This window comes from Colletotrichum acutatum (assembly GCF_030867785.1).
Source record: "Colletotrichum acutatum strain CBS 112980 chromosome Unknown BDZ83scaffold_93, whole genome shotgun sequence".
NCBI classification, from domain to species: domain Eukaryota; kingdom Fungi; phylum Ascomycota; class Sordariomycetes; order Glomerellales; family Glomerellaceae; genus Colletotrichum; species Colletotrichum acutatum.
The window spans coordinates 1-13,175 of record NW_026849087.1 but is presented as its reverse complement, the minus strand read 5'-3'; the positions used below and the strand labels follow the sequence as shown (position 1 = coordinate 13,175).

Sequence of the window (13,175 nt, the reverse complement as noted above, 5' to 3'; positions counted from 1 at the left end):
CGTTTCGCGCACTCCGTTTCGTCCGTACTCGTACAGCCGATTTGACGGGCCGGTACGGTGCCTACGGAACCAGTCTGTGCGATCCGCGCCATTTTGCACCACATTGGCAACCATACTGGGCCGCTTTACCCTGATCATTCACGCTAAGCCATTTGGCTGCAGTCCTCATCTGTGTAGATTGGCTGAGCTGAGACCGATCCGGTGGGCTAGGCCCGGGGCAGCACGTGGGTCAGTCAGATTGTTGACAGGCTTCGGCCCCCTCGAAACGGGAACTAGCTTCTGGGAGAACCCGAAGGGCAGGCTAGTCGCTGCGAAACCGTTCTAGACCAGCACTTTCCGATGTTTTGATGAGTACGGACGTACGAACTCCTTTCATCAGATAGGAATCACTGGAGAGAAGGATCAGCGGTACGGTTTATCCAAGTCATGTATGTAGCCAACATAGAATTCTAGCTGAAAGCCCGTTATTTGACAGTGTTCTACTGAGGAATATTCTGCATTTCCCGCCAAGATCCTTCTCGCTTCATTTAAAAACTTCGCCGAGAATAAAGCTCAGTTTCATGGAGCGCAATGAGTTGGGACCGAATTGCTCAATAACTGGATTTAGTATGTAGCTCGTCAAAGACAAGTAAGGAAGGAAACTTAGTTAAGCTTCTTTTACCTGGGGGAAGTTAGCCCTTGATAGCTATCTGCGAGTTATGATATTTTTCGTCCTCAACAGTCTACTTATCAAGCCTAGGTACCGGTTGGATTTGCTCCGCCCTAGCTCCGAATAGATCCCGGGATCCGAGCCGCATTTTCCCATGAGGCCACCGCGGTGACGGCCCCGCTTCGCCGTGCTTCCGAAACCATCGAATCCGGGCACGGGTGAGACAAGACGAGTATGGGTGGCGGGAATCAGAGACATAGGAAACGTTCCTGTACGAATCACCTAACGGAAGCTCGGTTTGCCCGTACCGCTTTGTGCTTGCCCTCGACGAAAACGGCCTGCCGTGATCCAACGTTTCGAACCTACGATTGCCCCTCACTCCCTTCCGGCACTCGGCACCAGTTGCTCATCTAATCATCGATCCCTCATTACAGATGATATGATGGTTCTATCTTTCTTCCGGTGCAGAGTACACACGGGAGTTTCCAGACTCTTGTTCCGAAGCGGTAGCCTCGGCGAGGTGTAGCACGTCATCGCCGATCGAAGCCGACTGGCTGGGATGCACACGCTGCTCAAGAAGAAGACATAAGATTACATGCTCTGGCTTTAAGGAATGAAAGTAGATTCGAATGGCTTGAAAATTACAGCCCTGTTGTGGAACAATCAAAACGGACCGAGGCCTGTTCATATATGGCTTTTTCGAGTTTCATGTCTGCTCAGGCTTGTCTACGGTGTCTGAATTAGTGGGGGAAAATCGCAACGCCCAAATTATTCTCAAAGCTTTGCAAGGCAAAATCCAGTAGCCATTGTTGAACATCATCGAGCACCAAATCGTTTGATTAAAAAATACAATGAGATCATAATACCTGCTCTTTCTGTCGCTCTACCACAGTAGCTAAAACAAAGTCTTCGTTAAGAAAGTCAGCCGGAGGCTCCAGCTGGCGCACGAAAAAGGATCCATCGTTCAACGTTCATACATCCGATTGTTCTCTCAGACGGCCCTCCATCGGCTCGAAGCCGTTATGTCGCGGACCGGTCCTTGCTCCTCGTAGGTAACGCTCACGAAATCGGTCCGGATTATCTTTCCGTCAAAGGGACGCTGACTTGAGTCACTTTGCCTGGATGTGAGAGTTGGAGCCGCCGAAGAAGCGGACATGCCCTGGTCGTTGGTCGTTGGTGTAAGGATGTTCTCCTGGCTGTCGCCCTCGACGATGGTAAGACCAAGTTCATCTTTCGGTTTGACCTTTGGCTTGCGCTGTCCCAGCTCAATGCCGCCTCCTCCCCGAGATTTCGACTTGCTCTGAGAGCCGTAGTCATCATAGTATTGCGGCGTTTGTTTGGATCCCTTAGCCGAGCTGAAGGGATTGCGCCGGAGAATGAGCTCAAGAAGCGGCTGCATGACAGGTATTGAGCTTGCGATAATTATGGTGCTGCCCTCGACGCTACAAGAGTTCAAAGTCAGTAAGGCGTTACTTCCCGTCAACCTCATATAGTTGATTACATATTCAAAAGGGGCTACACTTACACTGTCCAGATCACCAGATCAGAGGTATCGTCTACGTGGAAGAGATTAGTAGGATCGAAGTAATTCGACAGCAAAGTCATAGCCCTACATGAGAAATCTTTGCTAGCAAGAGATGGGATACGAGTCGTCTTGTAGATGGCAACGATACCGGAACTTCAAGTCATTAGTCGCATAAGTCATTTAGAGCTATAAAATTCCCGAAAGAGATAAGAATCTTACATTGAGCCAATGCCTAGCGCACAAGAAAGCGCAATTTTCTTCTTGGTGGCCATCTGAAGGCGGAATAGTATGATTGCTGGGTAAACAGCGAGGTATACATCGACAAAGGCTGAGAAAGCTGTATTGTACAACGTGCAGTATTAGCAAAGCTCAAGAGGCCTCATAGTGGAAGGAGTTTTGTCTTACATCCCGCATAAATGCAATAGGCCACTAGGATATTGACATCAAAGCAAGTGCCCTCGACAGAAAAGTCCCATAAAGACCTGGCTGGCATGCAACGTCCAAGTAGGAGACCAGCCGTCACGAATAGCGTCAACTGGCACCAGATTCCCAGCCACCATAGAAACCACTTATGATATCTGTCAGGGTTCATCAACCGAACTAACAGGGAGACAACAGCTAGCTTGGGAAGACCGAAGGACATGATACCAGGGCAGAAGGCTGCTGTGGTCCAGAGAATGGCTCCCTGCTGCTGCTCGGTCGATAAGAGGGGCATGTGTCTCCCGTTTCCGTAGGTGACTGCGATCGTAGACAAAGTCGTTGAAATGTAACCGCAAAGCTGGGAGGACCAGTAAGTTAGGCTGAATTGCTGACGCGATATAGGAAACGAAGAGGTTATTGTTCGTGACAGAAACTCCTCAGACAGCCGGAGGCACGTACCAATCCTAAGATGATGAACCAGTCGTCGCTCTGAAACTTCTTCATTATTCTCCCCCTCACGTAGACACGACCGACAACGAAGCAAGTGCTGATGGCCGTAACAATCCAACAGACGATGAGGATGATTGGCCCTTTATCCTGAGCCTTCCACTCATCTGATTCCTCCGCTGGCGAAGCCGACATCTTGAACTCGCGATAGACAATGAACCGATGGTTTTGCGATCACGGAAGATGTGGCACAGAAGACAAGAGCTGATTCAGGCACAACCCGGATGCTGCGGAATAAATGAAAGCAGACTGCGGCACGACTCCTTGCAGAGCGATTCCCCAGCATCCACCGAGAGATTGGCTGGAGAAGTGCAGGTCTTGCGCAACCTGAGGTCCTTACCAGGTATTGGGATCCTCGGGACAGTCAGGTGTCATGTCTCTAGCTGGAGACGGATAACCTCCTATTCGCCTTTCACTTCGAAAAGAAATGCCAGCTTGCAACTCAAGGGTGTCGCTCAAAACCATATGCAGCATTACCGTTTTTGCAACCACTCCTTATCTCGCCCCTGAAGATCTGGATTACAATGACCAAGAGAATCATCGACTGAGGGGTTAGACTGTGAGACCATAGACATGTAAAGTCCAAGGATGTATCAAACCCTGCACCAACAGCAAACATGCCAGGGAATATACGGCATACGTGCAGAATGAAGAATGATTTTGGAAATCCCTAGCCGTTTGGGCACTTGCAAAGGCGGGACAATAAGTCCGACGTGGGCCGCGGCGCGCGGCCCCCAGCTCTCTAATCCTCTCGGAAAGGAGATCGCAGTTCTCATCACGTTGGAAGGAGTCGCCTTGGCGTCTCCTTCAGTTCAGGTGGAACTTTAAAATCAGCGGATGCAGAAGCATCATGGGATGTTTGATGGTGTGGAACGACTTCAGTTATGTAAGGACCCTGGTCGAGCACCAACAGCCAAGTATGAAGAATCACACCTCGCCGAATGGAGGACAAAACCACTCGCCGCCGATGTATCATCAACCCCCTAATTATCACTACTACGCCGCCAACATCATAGAGATTACGCGCTGCGACTAAATTCGGATCAAAAGAGCAATGACAATAACGCTTTTAGTGATAGAAGAACCTATTAGGGTATATCCAGCGGTACTCACTTTCTTATATGGGGACCTAGATTTCTTTCATGCTTGAAAAGGATGTGGGCTGAAATATGATAAACGGATGAAGCAAACGACCGTTAGCCGGAGCGATCGGCGTGGACTTGACGAAATTGGCTCTGTATCCGCATAGCTACTGGGGTTTTGACCTTTGGTATGGTCGGTTTCCAACAAATTTGATGTTGGCGCAAACCAACAAACATTTGCCCAGAGCCTACCTAGTCCGGAAGACTCCTCATGGTGGGCCCGGTGACCCGGGGCCCCGGTCTTTCAACACCGGGGTACTTTTTGAGCGGTTCGGCCTCTTGTGAGTTTTCGGTGTAAGACTGCTCCAACATACTGGTCAGTGACAAGGAATGCGACGAGCACGCAGGAGAAAGCCCCCATCTGGCTGCGCAAAGTGGCTCGAATGCGAACGGCACGGTTGGTGGAGGATTCGAGGAATCGAGACACAGGTGATTTCCAAATTCTGTTGTTTGACGGATAGACGCCCGTTCCGCCACCCCTCTTTCCTACTGAGATCCTTGAGAGAATTCTGATTGTGAGAGAATTCTGATTCCTTATCGTAAGTGTCCGAAGGTGTCGGACAGAGGATTGCAGGATGCCGGGTATGTCTGCGCGTCGTCGTGTTCCCCTGACTTCTGCCAAGATCCGATCCCGCTGAACTGACTGAAGCAGATATAAGTACACGTCTTGGAAACTCTATGCCTGGCTACCCCAAGCCCTCATTCAGCTATCGTTCATTCTACTGTGATAGATCACTCAGATTCATAATGTCTTCCACAAACGGCACAAACGGCACCAAAGGGGCCCCCTTTGTCGATGCAGCAATCGCCACTCGTCCGAACGACCTGGAAGCGGTTCCTGGTCTTCTCAAGGTTCTCAACGAAAACATTGGCTGTTTGTCTGCTGATGACCACCATGCGCGTCACGAGCTGCTCCTCAAGGCTCGGTCTATAGTACAAGCCCTCGAGGCTCCGAGAGAGACCATGATCAAGCACTGCTGGGCACAGGTAGGCCTCGGATGGTCAGCTAATACGCATGTTACTTGATATGACTAACTTTCATCAAAGACCGGTGCAATTGCTGGCATCAACTTTGGCGTCGATACAGGTCTGTGGAAGCTCATGGCCAAGAATGGCAACAGGCCACAGACGGTGAAGGAGCTTAGTGAAGCTCTCGGCGTCGACCCGGCCCTGCTCAGTAAGTGAGCTCCCTTCTTGTACTACTCACATGGCTCATACTTCTCATAGGTCGCCTCATGCGCCATCTTGGTGCCATGGGCTACATCAAGGAGACAAGCCTTGATGAGTACCAACCTACCAACTTCTCAAAGTCATTGAGCCTCCCCATGATTGGAGATGGATATATCGCGATGTAAGTGGAAAACTATCTGCCTCCCCTTTGGGCTCTTTGCCCTTACATATTTAGATGCTCTGTTGTATGTTATCAATGCCTTTGCTGACTTCTTGGAAACCCAAGGACATCTTGCACTGGCGCTGGGCCCTTGAGATTTCACGAGTACTCTCGCAAGAGGGGCTTCAAGAACCCCACTGATGCCAAGGACACACCTATGATGTATGCATACAACACTGATAAGGATATGTTTGCATGGCAGCAAGACCTTGGGTGTAAGTACAGTTCTTTCCAGACTTTGGTGACAGATGGGTACTAACACGCAATCTACATAGACGGTACTCACTTCAACCACCACATGTCCGGCTACCGTCAGGGTCGTAATCCTTGGATGGCCCCCGGCTTCTTCCCCGTCAGGGAGAGACTTATCGAGGGCGCTAGCACGGGCGCCGACGCGTTCTTCTTGGTGGACATTGGCGGTAGCATCGGTCATGACTTGGCTGAATTCCACTCGTACTTCCCCGAGGCGCCGGGCAAGCTGATCTTGCAGGATCTTCCAGTCGTTATTGGCCAGATCCAAGAGCTTACGCCAGCAATCACGCCAATGGGTCATGATTTTCTGACAGAGCAGCCCGTGAAGGGAGCTCGCGCCTACTATATGCACTCATGTCTGCATGACTGGCCGGATAACGTCTGTGAAACTATCCTGAAGCAGATTAAGGCTGCTATGAAGCCTGGGTACAGCAAGTTGCTGATCAATGAGAATGTCATCCCCTCTACAGGGGCATGGTGGGAGACATCGGCTCTCGACATGGTCATGCTAACGCTTTTTTGCTCAAAGGAGCGTACTGAGGGCGACTGGTACCACTTGTTGGAGACGATTGCAGGACTGAAGATTGTCAAGATTTGGGGTGGTGGTAAAGGTGTTGAGAGTCTGATCGAGGTTGAGCTTCCCTAAACTTCCTAGTGGTTTCTACTTATTGCACTTGTACGTCGTGGTTGTCATTGGATTGATAAAAAGGAAGTACAGAATCGTTCCGCAAGTGCTACAGTCACCTACTTTACTCTCTAGAACCTCTCTGAACTTATGGCGGACTCAGAGCTTCCCATTCACATGTATCCTAGTGACTTTGTCAATGGCCTGTGCTGCGCGCTTCACATTTTCCTCGCTCAAGCCAGCAAGATTGATCCTTCCGGACCCTGGGAGATGAACATGATACGTCTCAACTAGCTCCCTGCACTGAGATTGTGACAGCGCCAGGCACCTATACACGAGATTAGCGATGTAACCGTCCACCATCAAGAACATAGAACTACTGACGAGAACAGCCCCTTTTCCTTCATCAGATATGACCAATCTCCGGGTGTCTAGATGAAGTCAATCCTAGCACATATGGCTGATTTCGGAATAAAGTACCTTGAGACGTATCGCAAGCTCGTCGTACAGAGCTTGGCGATTTCTCTTCAGACGCTTCCTCATGCCATCGGTCTCTGAAGTCCTGAAGCCTGTTGTTAGCGGATGGAAAACAGAAACTTCTCGAACACCGACTTGCCACTCTTTTCGCAAGTCAGCATCGTTGAGTACGATCTTGACAAGACGGCTACCGTAGGCCGGAGCTGATGAGTACGTGTGCCTTATCAAGCTTCGAAGCCTATCTTGAACGTTCGCGGCTACCTCCTGCGAGTTACCAACAAAATGAAGGGCGCCACAACGCTCCCCATACAAGGCAAAGTTCTTTGAGAATGACTGGCAAACCAGCATCTCAATCCCCGCATCCACGAAAACGCGTACACCTGCGGCATCTTCGTCAAGCCCGTCACCCAGGCCCTGATACGCTGTATCAAAGAACGGCAAGTGCCCGTAACATTTCATCTCACAAGCTAATTCCTCCCATTGACTAAGGCTTAGATCGACTCCGGTAGGATTGTGGCAGCAACCTTGCAATACGAAAATGCTTCCTTGCGCGGCCGATCGCACAGTATCGAGAAGAGCGGTAAAGCTGACAGTGTGTTTTGACGCATCGAGATAGGGGTATGTCGTGGTTTCCAGGCCGGTGTCTTGGAAAATCGGGATGTGGTTTCCCCAAGTGGGAACTCCGATGTAGATTCTGGGTTTTGGCTCCATCACTTTTGAAATAAATAGGGCTCCCAGGGAGTTGGCCCCTGTCCCAGAGATAGTCTGAACTGAAGAAACCTGGATACCGAAGTTAGTGTCTTTGACCTGTTGGATCTGCTCGAAGATCGTTTGATCTCAGAAGAATATCAAGCCAACCACATACTCTGCCAGTTTGAAGGGCATCGCTGTGCGCGCCGAACATGACTTCGGCGGCAAGTCGGAGAAAATCCGCATCTCCTATCGTCAACTCATACTAAACAAAGATCTCAGTGTACGTTCCAAACCGGTGGTTTTGAGACTCTTACATCATGCCCTAGGTCCAACTCATCTAGTTCTAATTTGGCCTACGTCTTGATCAGTTCTAATTCCAATTGAAGCTTGCTCTTTGTTGTCACTAGTACTGGAGCAGAGTCTTTCGGCAATACCTTTTTTACAACTTCCAGCTCCTGGTAACTACCCTTTTCGCTACGATAGATACCAACACCCAAGTCGACCTTTTCTGTGCATGTGTCGTTGTCTGCATCTCTTTTGAGGGTGAACATGGGATCTGGAGGACCGGGCTGTACGTGTCCAAACATCGTGGCAAAGCTGGAGTGAAGAAAGGCTAAAGGTTTTTGCAAACAAGCCTTCGGGTTTTCTCGTACTCCTTTGGATTGATCACCCGAATATTAGCGAGAAAATGGCGACCCAAATGCTCCGGCTAACTGGCATCCATCGCCGAGTTGGCGACGGCGCGGGCTGCCGAGTCTCCACTTGACACTTGTACGCCATCGGGAAGACTGGCCGAATCGCTCAGATTGGCGGGAAGAGGAACCGAACCATCCACAAGTAAGCTGACACTATCCTCGGCCCAAGGAAGTAATGAATACTAAATAACATCTCCATGATATCTCACAATGAAGTACTGCATGTTGACATATCAATGATTTTTTCTTTCATCTAAAATGGCTTCTCTTCTATCCAACAGCTTGACTCGCCTGAGCGCGTCGGGAAAGCTATGCACGGTATGCTTCTAGAAGATGGCCATAGCATGAACTTCTTTACTGAAATAACGATATAGGCAATGGGCATTCGCCTTGTGGCGAATACACAAATTGTCCATTTGGCGGCAAATGGAGGGTTTGATGCTCTTTTCATTGATCTCGAGCATTCGACGTTGTCCATTCATGATGCCAGTCAACACTGCATCGTTGGTCTTCAACTAGGCATGACGCCCTTTGTAAGAGTACCTTACCAGTGCGGCAATGGCTTTGTTCAAAAGGTTCTCGATGGAGGAGCAATGGGGGTTGTATTTCCTCACATTCACGGCCACAGTAAGTACCACGAGAGATTCCTACCTGGATTTCCGTGTCCATTCAGTCGGCAAGAAGAACTTACAAGTTACTTGCAGTTGATGCCATGGCTGCCGTCTCGATATGCAAATACCCACCCCAAGGAAAGAGGTCCATCACTAGCCAACTGCCCGTGTTCTCGTTAAAGGCTGTGCCACAGAGCACGATAATCTCGGAGACGAACGCCAACGGTTCAACTGCATTCCTGATGATTGAGACGAAGGAGAGTATTCAGAATATCGACGAGATTGCTGCCGTCGAAGGCGCCGACGTTCTACTCGTCGGATCGAATGATCTCGCCATTGAGTTAGGCGTGCCGAGCCAATTCCAGAGTCCAGTCTTCCGGGAAGCTATGGAGACCATTAGCCGGGCGTGCAAAAAGCACGGCAAGATCATGGGCTTGGCCGGTATCTACAACAATCATGAGCTACATGACTGGGCGATTAATGAGCTAGGCGTTCGCTTTCTCCTTGGAGGACAAGACTCTGCGATATTAGCCCGGGGAGCTGCAGAAACAATGGCGGAGATTGCGAAAGTGCAGAAGTAATTTGCAAATAATTAAATGGTCATATCATACCTATATCGTCAAACCCCATCTTTCAGATATTCAAGATCTATGGGTATTGAATACTACGCACGACTTCCCTGGGTCTGTTGTTGGTGTTCATGGTCCTGGAACTGTGCTGTTACGCTCACGTGCAGTAGTTATGTCTCACGACTTGGATGGTGAGCGCCACCATTACATCATCAACGTTGAACCATTCTTGAACACGACCATTTCCCCGGACGCCCCGCAATATCCATATTCACCCCGCCTCTTAGATACTATTGCCCGATTTCTAGTCGTATGGGTTGATTCAAGAGCTCCCTTCTAAGCAATCTCTGAGGAAAGACCTTACTGTCTATCTTACCGCCGCGATATTCTTAATCATGGCCTCCATTCTCCTCGCTATCCCTCGCATCATCCTCGCGTTCGAATACTTCGTCGGCGGTATTCCTAGACTCGGCTCTTGGCCTTTCAAGACGCTTCACGAAAGAATCTACCGAAAGTCTCAGAAAACGGCGCCGTTCCTCCACCCACTCTATCCTTTCACTGATCAACGCACGATCAAGCTTCATATGCAATACATCGGAGCACTGATGGTCACGGAAGGCTTCCTACTCGCGCTGCCACAAACCCGAGGGGGAATCTTCGCCCTCTTCCTCGGATGCTTCCTGACGTCTTCTGGATACTGGAGTCAGATGCGAGCAGATATGCCGTATTGGCTTCCAGTCACAAACTTCGGTCTAGCATGGCTAGTGTGGTGTATCGAGAACAGATCATAGTTGGAGGGAGTGGATGTTCTCATGGATTGAGTCTTGCAGTATTTTCCATCATAAGTTCAAGCAAAGAAAGTCAATTGTTCAACCCTTGTCGTGCTAAATCCTCTCCAGTCTCCACCCTGAGTCTTAATGCGGAACTCGTTGATCTCTCACCATTAGAGCCGAAACTCTTTGTTGAATAAACTCATTGGCCCCCTGCTCAACCCTAACTTATCAACGGTCCCTGTAGGGCCAACAACAAACCCGATTTTCGAAAACTAGGTGGAAGACTCAGAGACGAGAGGCTTCCTTCCATAGATGGACCAGCTGAGGTACAGTTAGTAACCGCGACCAGTAGGAACGAAGTCCGATAAGCTCACATGTTGAAGTACGCGTGGATAGTCCTATCCTTGAACTCTTTTCGGGCCTCAGCCATGAGAACAAGCACTTCTTCTCTGCTCCAGCCGTGGATCCGAGTGCACGGAGCCATGCAGAAGCCCTCCCAGCCAGCGATGGCATTCTCATGATTCCAGATCCCCAGCTCCTTGTACTTCGGATTCTTGGGCCAAGAGTTTGTCGGCCACTTGTAGAGCTGTTTGTGAACGTCCTCGAACCCAGTTTCGATCAGGACATCTTTCATCCTGCTGATGTCCTCGAATGGTTGACCAATAATTGCCGCCGCATCGAAGAGTAGGGTGGCGGACTTCGTGATTGCCGAGTCGGGCTTCAGGGTGCCATCATCTGAAGTTGGCACGGCATCGAATTCGATCAGTTCCAAGTACCCCCCGGGACTCAGATTGCTGCAGTCTAGCTTAGCCACCTCCTGACAGTGAATCCGCTCCGCCTTCTAAAAATGGGAATTTTGCTACTTACTCAAAGCACGTCTGTATGTAGGCTTTCCAGTCTTTGATGGACGAATTCATCATCCGACTATGAATGTAGTCAAATGGTTTCGAGAACGTCCAAGGCTGATCGATATCGTCTATCTCAAACTTGACATTTGGTGGCACACTAGATGCTCGTGTTAGTTTTTAGCATCCCGCCTGGGTCCTGAATTTCACTGTGCACTCACAATTCAGGCTGGACAGCTGAAAGATCGACTCCGCAAACCTCTGCATCAGGGTGCTCTTCTCCGAAGTCGATAGCCCAGATACCGCTCCCAGTCCCAACGTCGAGAACATTGCCGACCTTTGATCCTGGGTCATTGGGTGGAGCAGTTGCGAGCTTGTTATCAAAAGTCAAGATGAAGAGGTTGTGCTGGAGGTCTACCGCAGTAGCGCAAGGTCAACATCCTAGGCCTTCAAGTAAGTACTGATGGTCTTACCGAGCCGGTCATTCTCCCTCTCATCATTCGGGAAAAAGTATTCTGACGAAAACATGAGTCAGCTTCATCGGACAACAGCGACACATGCGTGAGTGACTTGTAGATTCCAACGTACTGCCGTCTTTGTATGCGTGATATGTTCTACCGTTCTCCATCCTGTATTCTAGGATAGAACTGCTGACACTCGTACTCGAGGATGCGACGCTCTGGTTCAAGTAGTCAACATCAAAATGAGAATTTGAACAGCGAGTTACTCACGCTGCCAAGGTTTGATGCAGCGTCGCTCTCGTCGTGGACCTCAGCAATGAGCACAACCTCATGATCGGTCGTGCTGTTGGGTTGCGTTGCCTGAGCCGCGGCCGTTGACGGTTGAGCCACCGGGTTCGTGTTGTTATCTGCACACATTCTGAAAGCTTGATGACCACAGAAATTCAACCAAAGCCCGTCGAACACTACTCTCATGAAAGCTCAAGAGTTTTGAAAGACAAAGAGACAGTCTCGCCTGATTACCCCTCTTCTTGGCCTCGGACAGTGTTGTTGGTCCAACCAACACGGAAATTGCATACAGATCCTTGGTTGTCTGCCATTTTCGGTTGATGGTCCCGAAACAGGGATCCAGTCCACGTATCAGATCAAGGCGTTTCTAGGAGTGGGATGCAACAAATCTGCAACACAGTGTGGCCGCAATGGTTAGCTGTTGGTTGGAGGTTCTCAGTTGAGAAGCCAAGCGATTCGGCCTAGCAAGCACGGTCGACTCTTTGCACCAACCTTCCAGCTCAGTACCCGGATTATCGTGGACTCACTAGCACATCAATGAGTTTTAAAAAGTAAAAGCTTGCACAAAATAGCGGCGAGTAAAATGACGGCGTTGCCCAACAACTGCCTGGCGGTGTCATCAAGTATTCAAGATTGACAGCCCCGCATCTGGCAACCGAGATACAATACAGGGGACGAAAGAATACCGATGTAGAGGTGTGGATATCGAGCTCAGATCATTGAGCATAGATACCAGCAATTAGGCTGGTGAGTGTTTTGCTTCGATCTGGGATGCTTTGTAGTAATATTGAGGGACCTGACTCCATGTTTGAGTGCAAATTTCGCGACTACCAATGGCAGATAACTGATTACATCATTAGATGATTCCAAGATGCGTGATAAAAGTCAAAAGGTCATTTAGGTTCAGCCTTATTTCGATGAAAAGGATGGCTCGGGCCACATCGAGACCTGAGTCTTAACCAATATGGAGAACGATATAATAAGCGTTATAGAGCAGCAAACCCTGCGCCGGGATGATGATGCCCGCGCCCCATCTAGGCCACGTGGTGAATATGTGATCATTTTTGTACAAAAGATTTTTTTTGTATCATATAGTTATGTACATGAATAGCACACACTGTTGGCTCATGTCAAGCATGACCATATCTCCCATCAACCACCACGAACGTCTCCTATAAGTCAGATGTTCTTTACGTGCAGTCGCTGGCGCCGGAGATGAAGGTTCCGTCAGAGTTCTCGCAGCCGCAGACGCC

General features: G+C 49.5%; 6 protein-coding genes across 6 annotated transcripts; 3 read left to right on the top strand and 3 right to left on the bottom strand.

Moving 5' to 3' along the window:
* Positions 1 to 1,640: 1,640 nt before the first annotated feature.
* Positions 1,641 to 3,236, bottom strand: BDZ83DRAFT_654628 (uncharacterized protein; the record flags this gene model as incomplete). Its single annotated transcript, XM_060510732.1, has 5 exons — positions 1,641 to 2,091; positions 2,175 to 2,327; positions 2,394 to 2,511; positions 2,580 to 2,952; positions 3,054 to 3,236. The coding sequence occupies 5 exons, from the start codon at positions 3,234 to 3,236 to the stop codon at positions 1,641 to 1,643; spliced, it is 1,278 nt and encodes a 425-aa protein (XP_060361626.1).
* A 1,754-nt stretch (positions 3,237 to 4,990) lies between these two features.
* BDZ83DRAFT_721996 (S-adenosyl-L-methionine-dependent methyltransferase) lies at positions 4,991 to 6,531 on the top strand (the record flags this gene model as incomplete). Its single annotated transcript, XM_060512424.1, has 5 exons — positions 4,991 to 5,230; positions 5,291 to 5,420; positions 5,471 to 5,594; positions 5,700 to 5,848; positions 5,909 to 6,531. The coding sequence occupies 5 exons, from the start codon at positions 4,991 to 4,993 to the stop codon at positions 6,529 to 6,531; spliced, it is 1,266 nt and encodes a 421-aa protein (XP_060361625.1).
* On the bottom strand, positions 6,506 to 8,333 carry BDZ83DRAFT_457455 (pyridoxal phosphate-dependent transferase). Its single transcript, XM_060503206.1, has 7 exons — positions 8,115 to 8,333; positions 7,995 to 8,033; positions 7,853 to 7,942; positions 7,127 to 7,767; positions 6,991 to 7,072; positions 6,895 to 6,941; positions 6,506 to 6,838 (listed from the first exon to the last, which is right to left on the bottom strand). The coding sequence occupies exons 1-7, from the start codon at positions 8,265 to 8,267 to the stop codon at positions 6,670 to 6,672; spliced, it is 1,221 nt and encodes a 406-aa protein (XP_060361624.1). The 5' UTR covers positions 8,268 to 8,333; the 3' UTR covers positions 6,506 to 6,669.
* A 167-nt stretch (positions 8,334 to 8,500) lies between these two features.
* On the top strand, positions 8,501 to 9,680 carry BDZ83DRAFT_733228 (HpcH/HpaI aldolase). Its single transcript, XM_060512913.1, has 3 exons — positions 8,501 to 8,693; positions 8,750 to 9,002; positions 9,080 to 9,680. Exons 1-3 carry the CDS (start codon positions 8,634 to 8,636, stop codon positions 9,565 to 9,567), a joined length of 801 nt encoding a protein of 266 aa, XP_060361623.1. The 5' UTR covers positions 8,501 to 8,633; the 3' UTR covers positions 9,568 to 9,680.
* Positions 9,681 to 9,950: 270 nt separating this feature from the next.
* BDZ83DRAFT_755064 (uncharacterized protein) lies at positions 9,951 to 10,346 on the top strand (the record flags this gene model as incomplete). The annotated part of the gene is made up of 1 exon (XM_060514565.1): positions 9,951 to 10,346. One exon carries the CDS (start codon positions 9,951 to 9,953, stop codon positions 10,344 to 10,346), a length of 396 nt encoding a protein of 131 aa, XP_060361622.1.
* Positions 10,347 to 10,600: 254 nt separating this feature from the next.
* BDZ83DRAFT_755063 (TAM domain methyltransferase) lies at positions 10,601 to 12,051 on the bottom strand (the record flags this gene model as incomplete). Its single annotated transcript, XM_060514564.1, has 7 exons — positions 10,601 to 10,649; positions 10,703 to 11,122; positions 11,196 to 11,333; positions 11,395 to 11,587; positions 11,647 to 11,688; positions 11,762 to 11,852; positions 11,905 to 12,051. 7 exons carry the CDS (start codon positions 12,049 to 12,051, stop codon positions 10,601 to 10,603), a joined length of 1,080 nt encoding a protein of 359 aa, XP_060361621.1.
* Between the last annotated feature and the right edge of the window lie 1,124 nt (positions 12,052 to 13,175).

Coding starts and splice junctions, on each gene's coding strand:
- BDZ83DRAFT_457455 (XM_060503206.1), bottom strand. CDS start 8,267: ATGTTTGGACACGTACAGCCCGGTCCTCCAGATCCCATGTTCACCCTC. Junction 6,942..6,990: donor AGCTTGCGATACGTCTCAAG/GTACTTTATTCC, acceptor GACTTCATCTAG/ACACCCGGAGATTGGTCATA. Junction 6,839..6,894: donor AAGGAAAAGGGGCTGTTCTC/GTCAGTAGTTCT, acceptor TCTCGTGTATAG/GTGCCTGGCGCTGTCACAAT.
- BDZ83DRAFT_733228 (XM_060512913.1), top strand. CDS start 8,634: ATGGCTTCTCTTCTATCCAACAGCTTGACTCGCCTGAGCGCGTCGGGA. Junction 8,694..8,749: donor CGTCGGGAAAGCTATGCACG/GTATGCTTCTAG, acceptor ATAACGATATAG/GCAATGGGCATTCGCCTTGT. Junction 9,003..9,079: donor TCCTCACATTCACGGCCACA/GTAAGTACCACG, acceptor AGTTACTTGCAG/TTGATGCCATGGCTGCCGTC.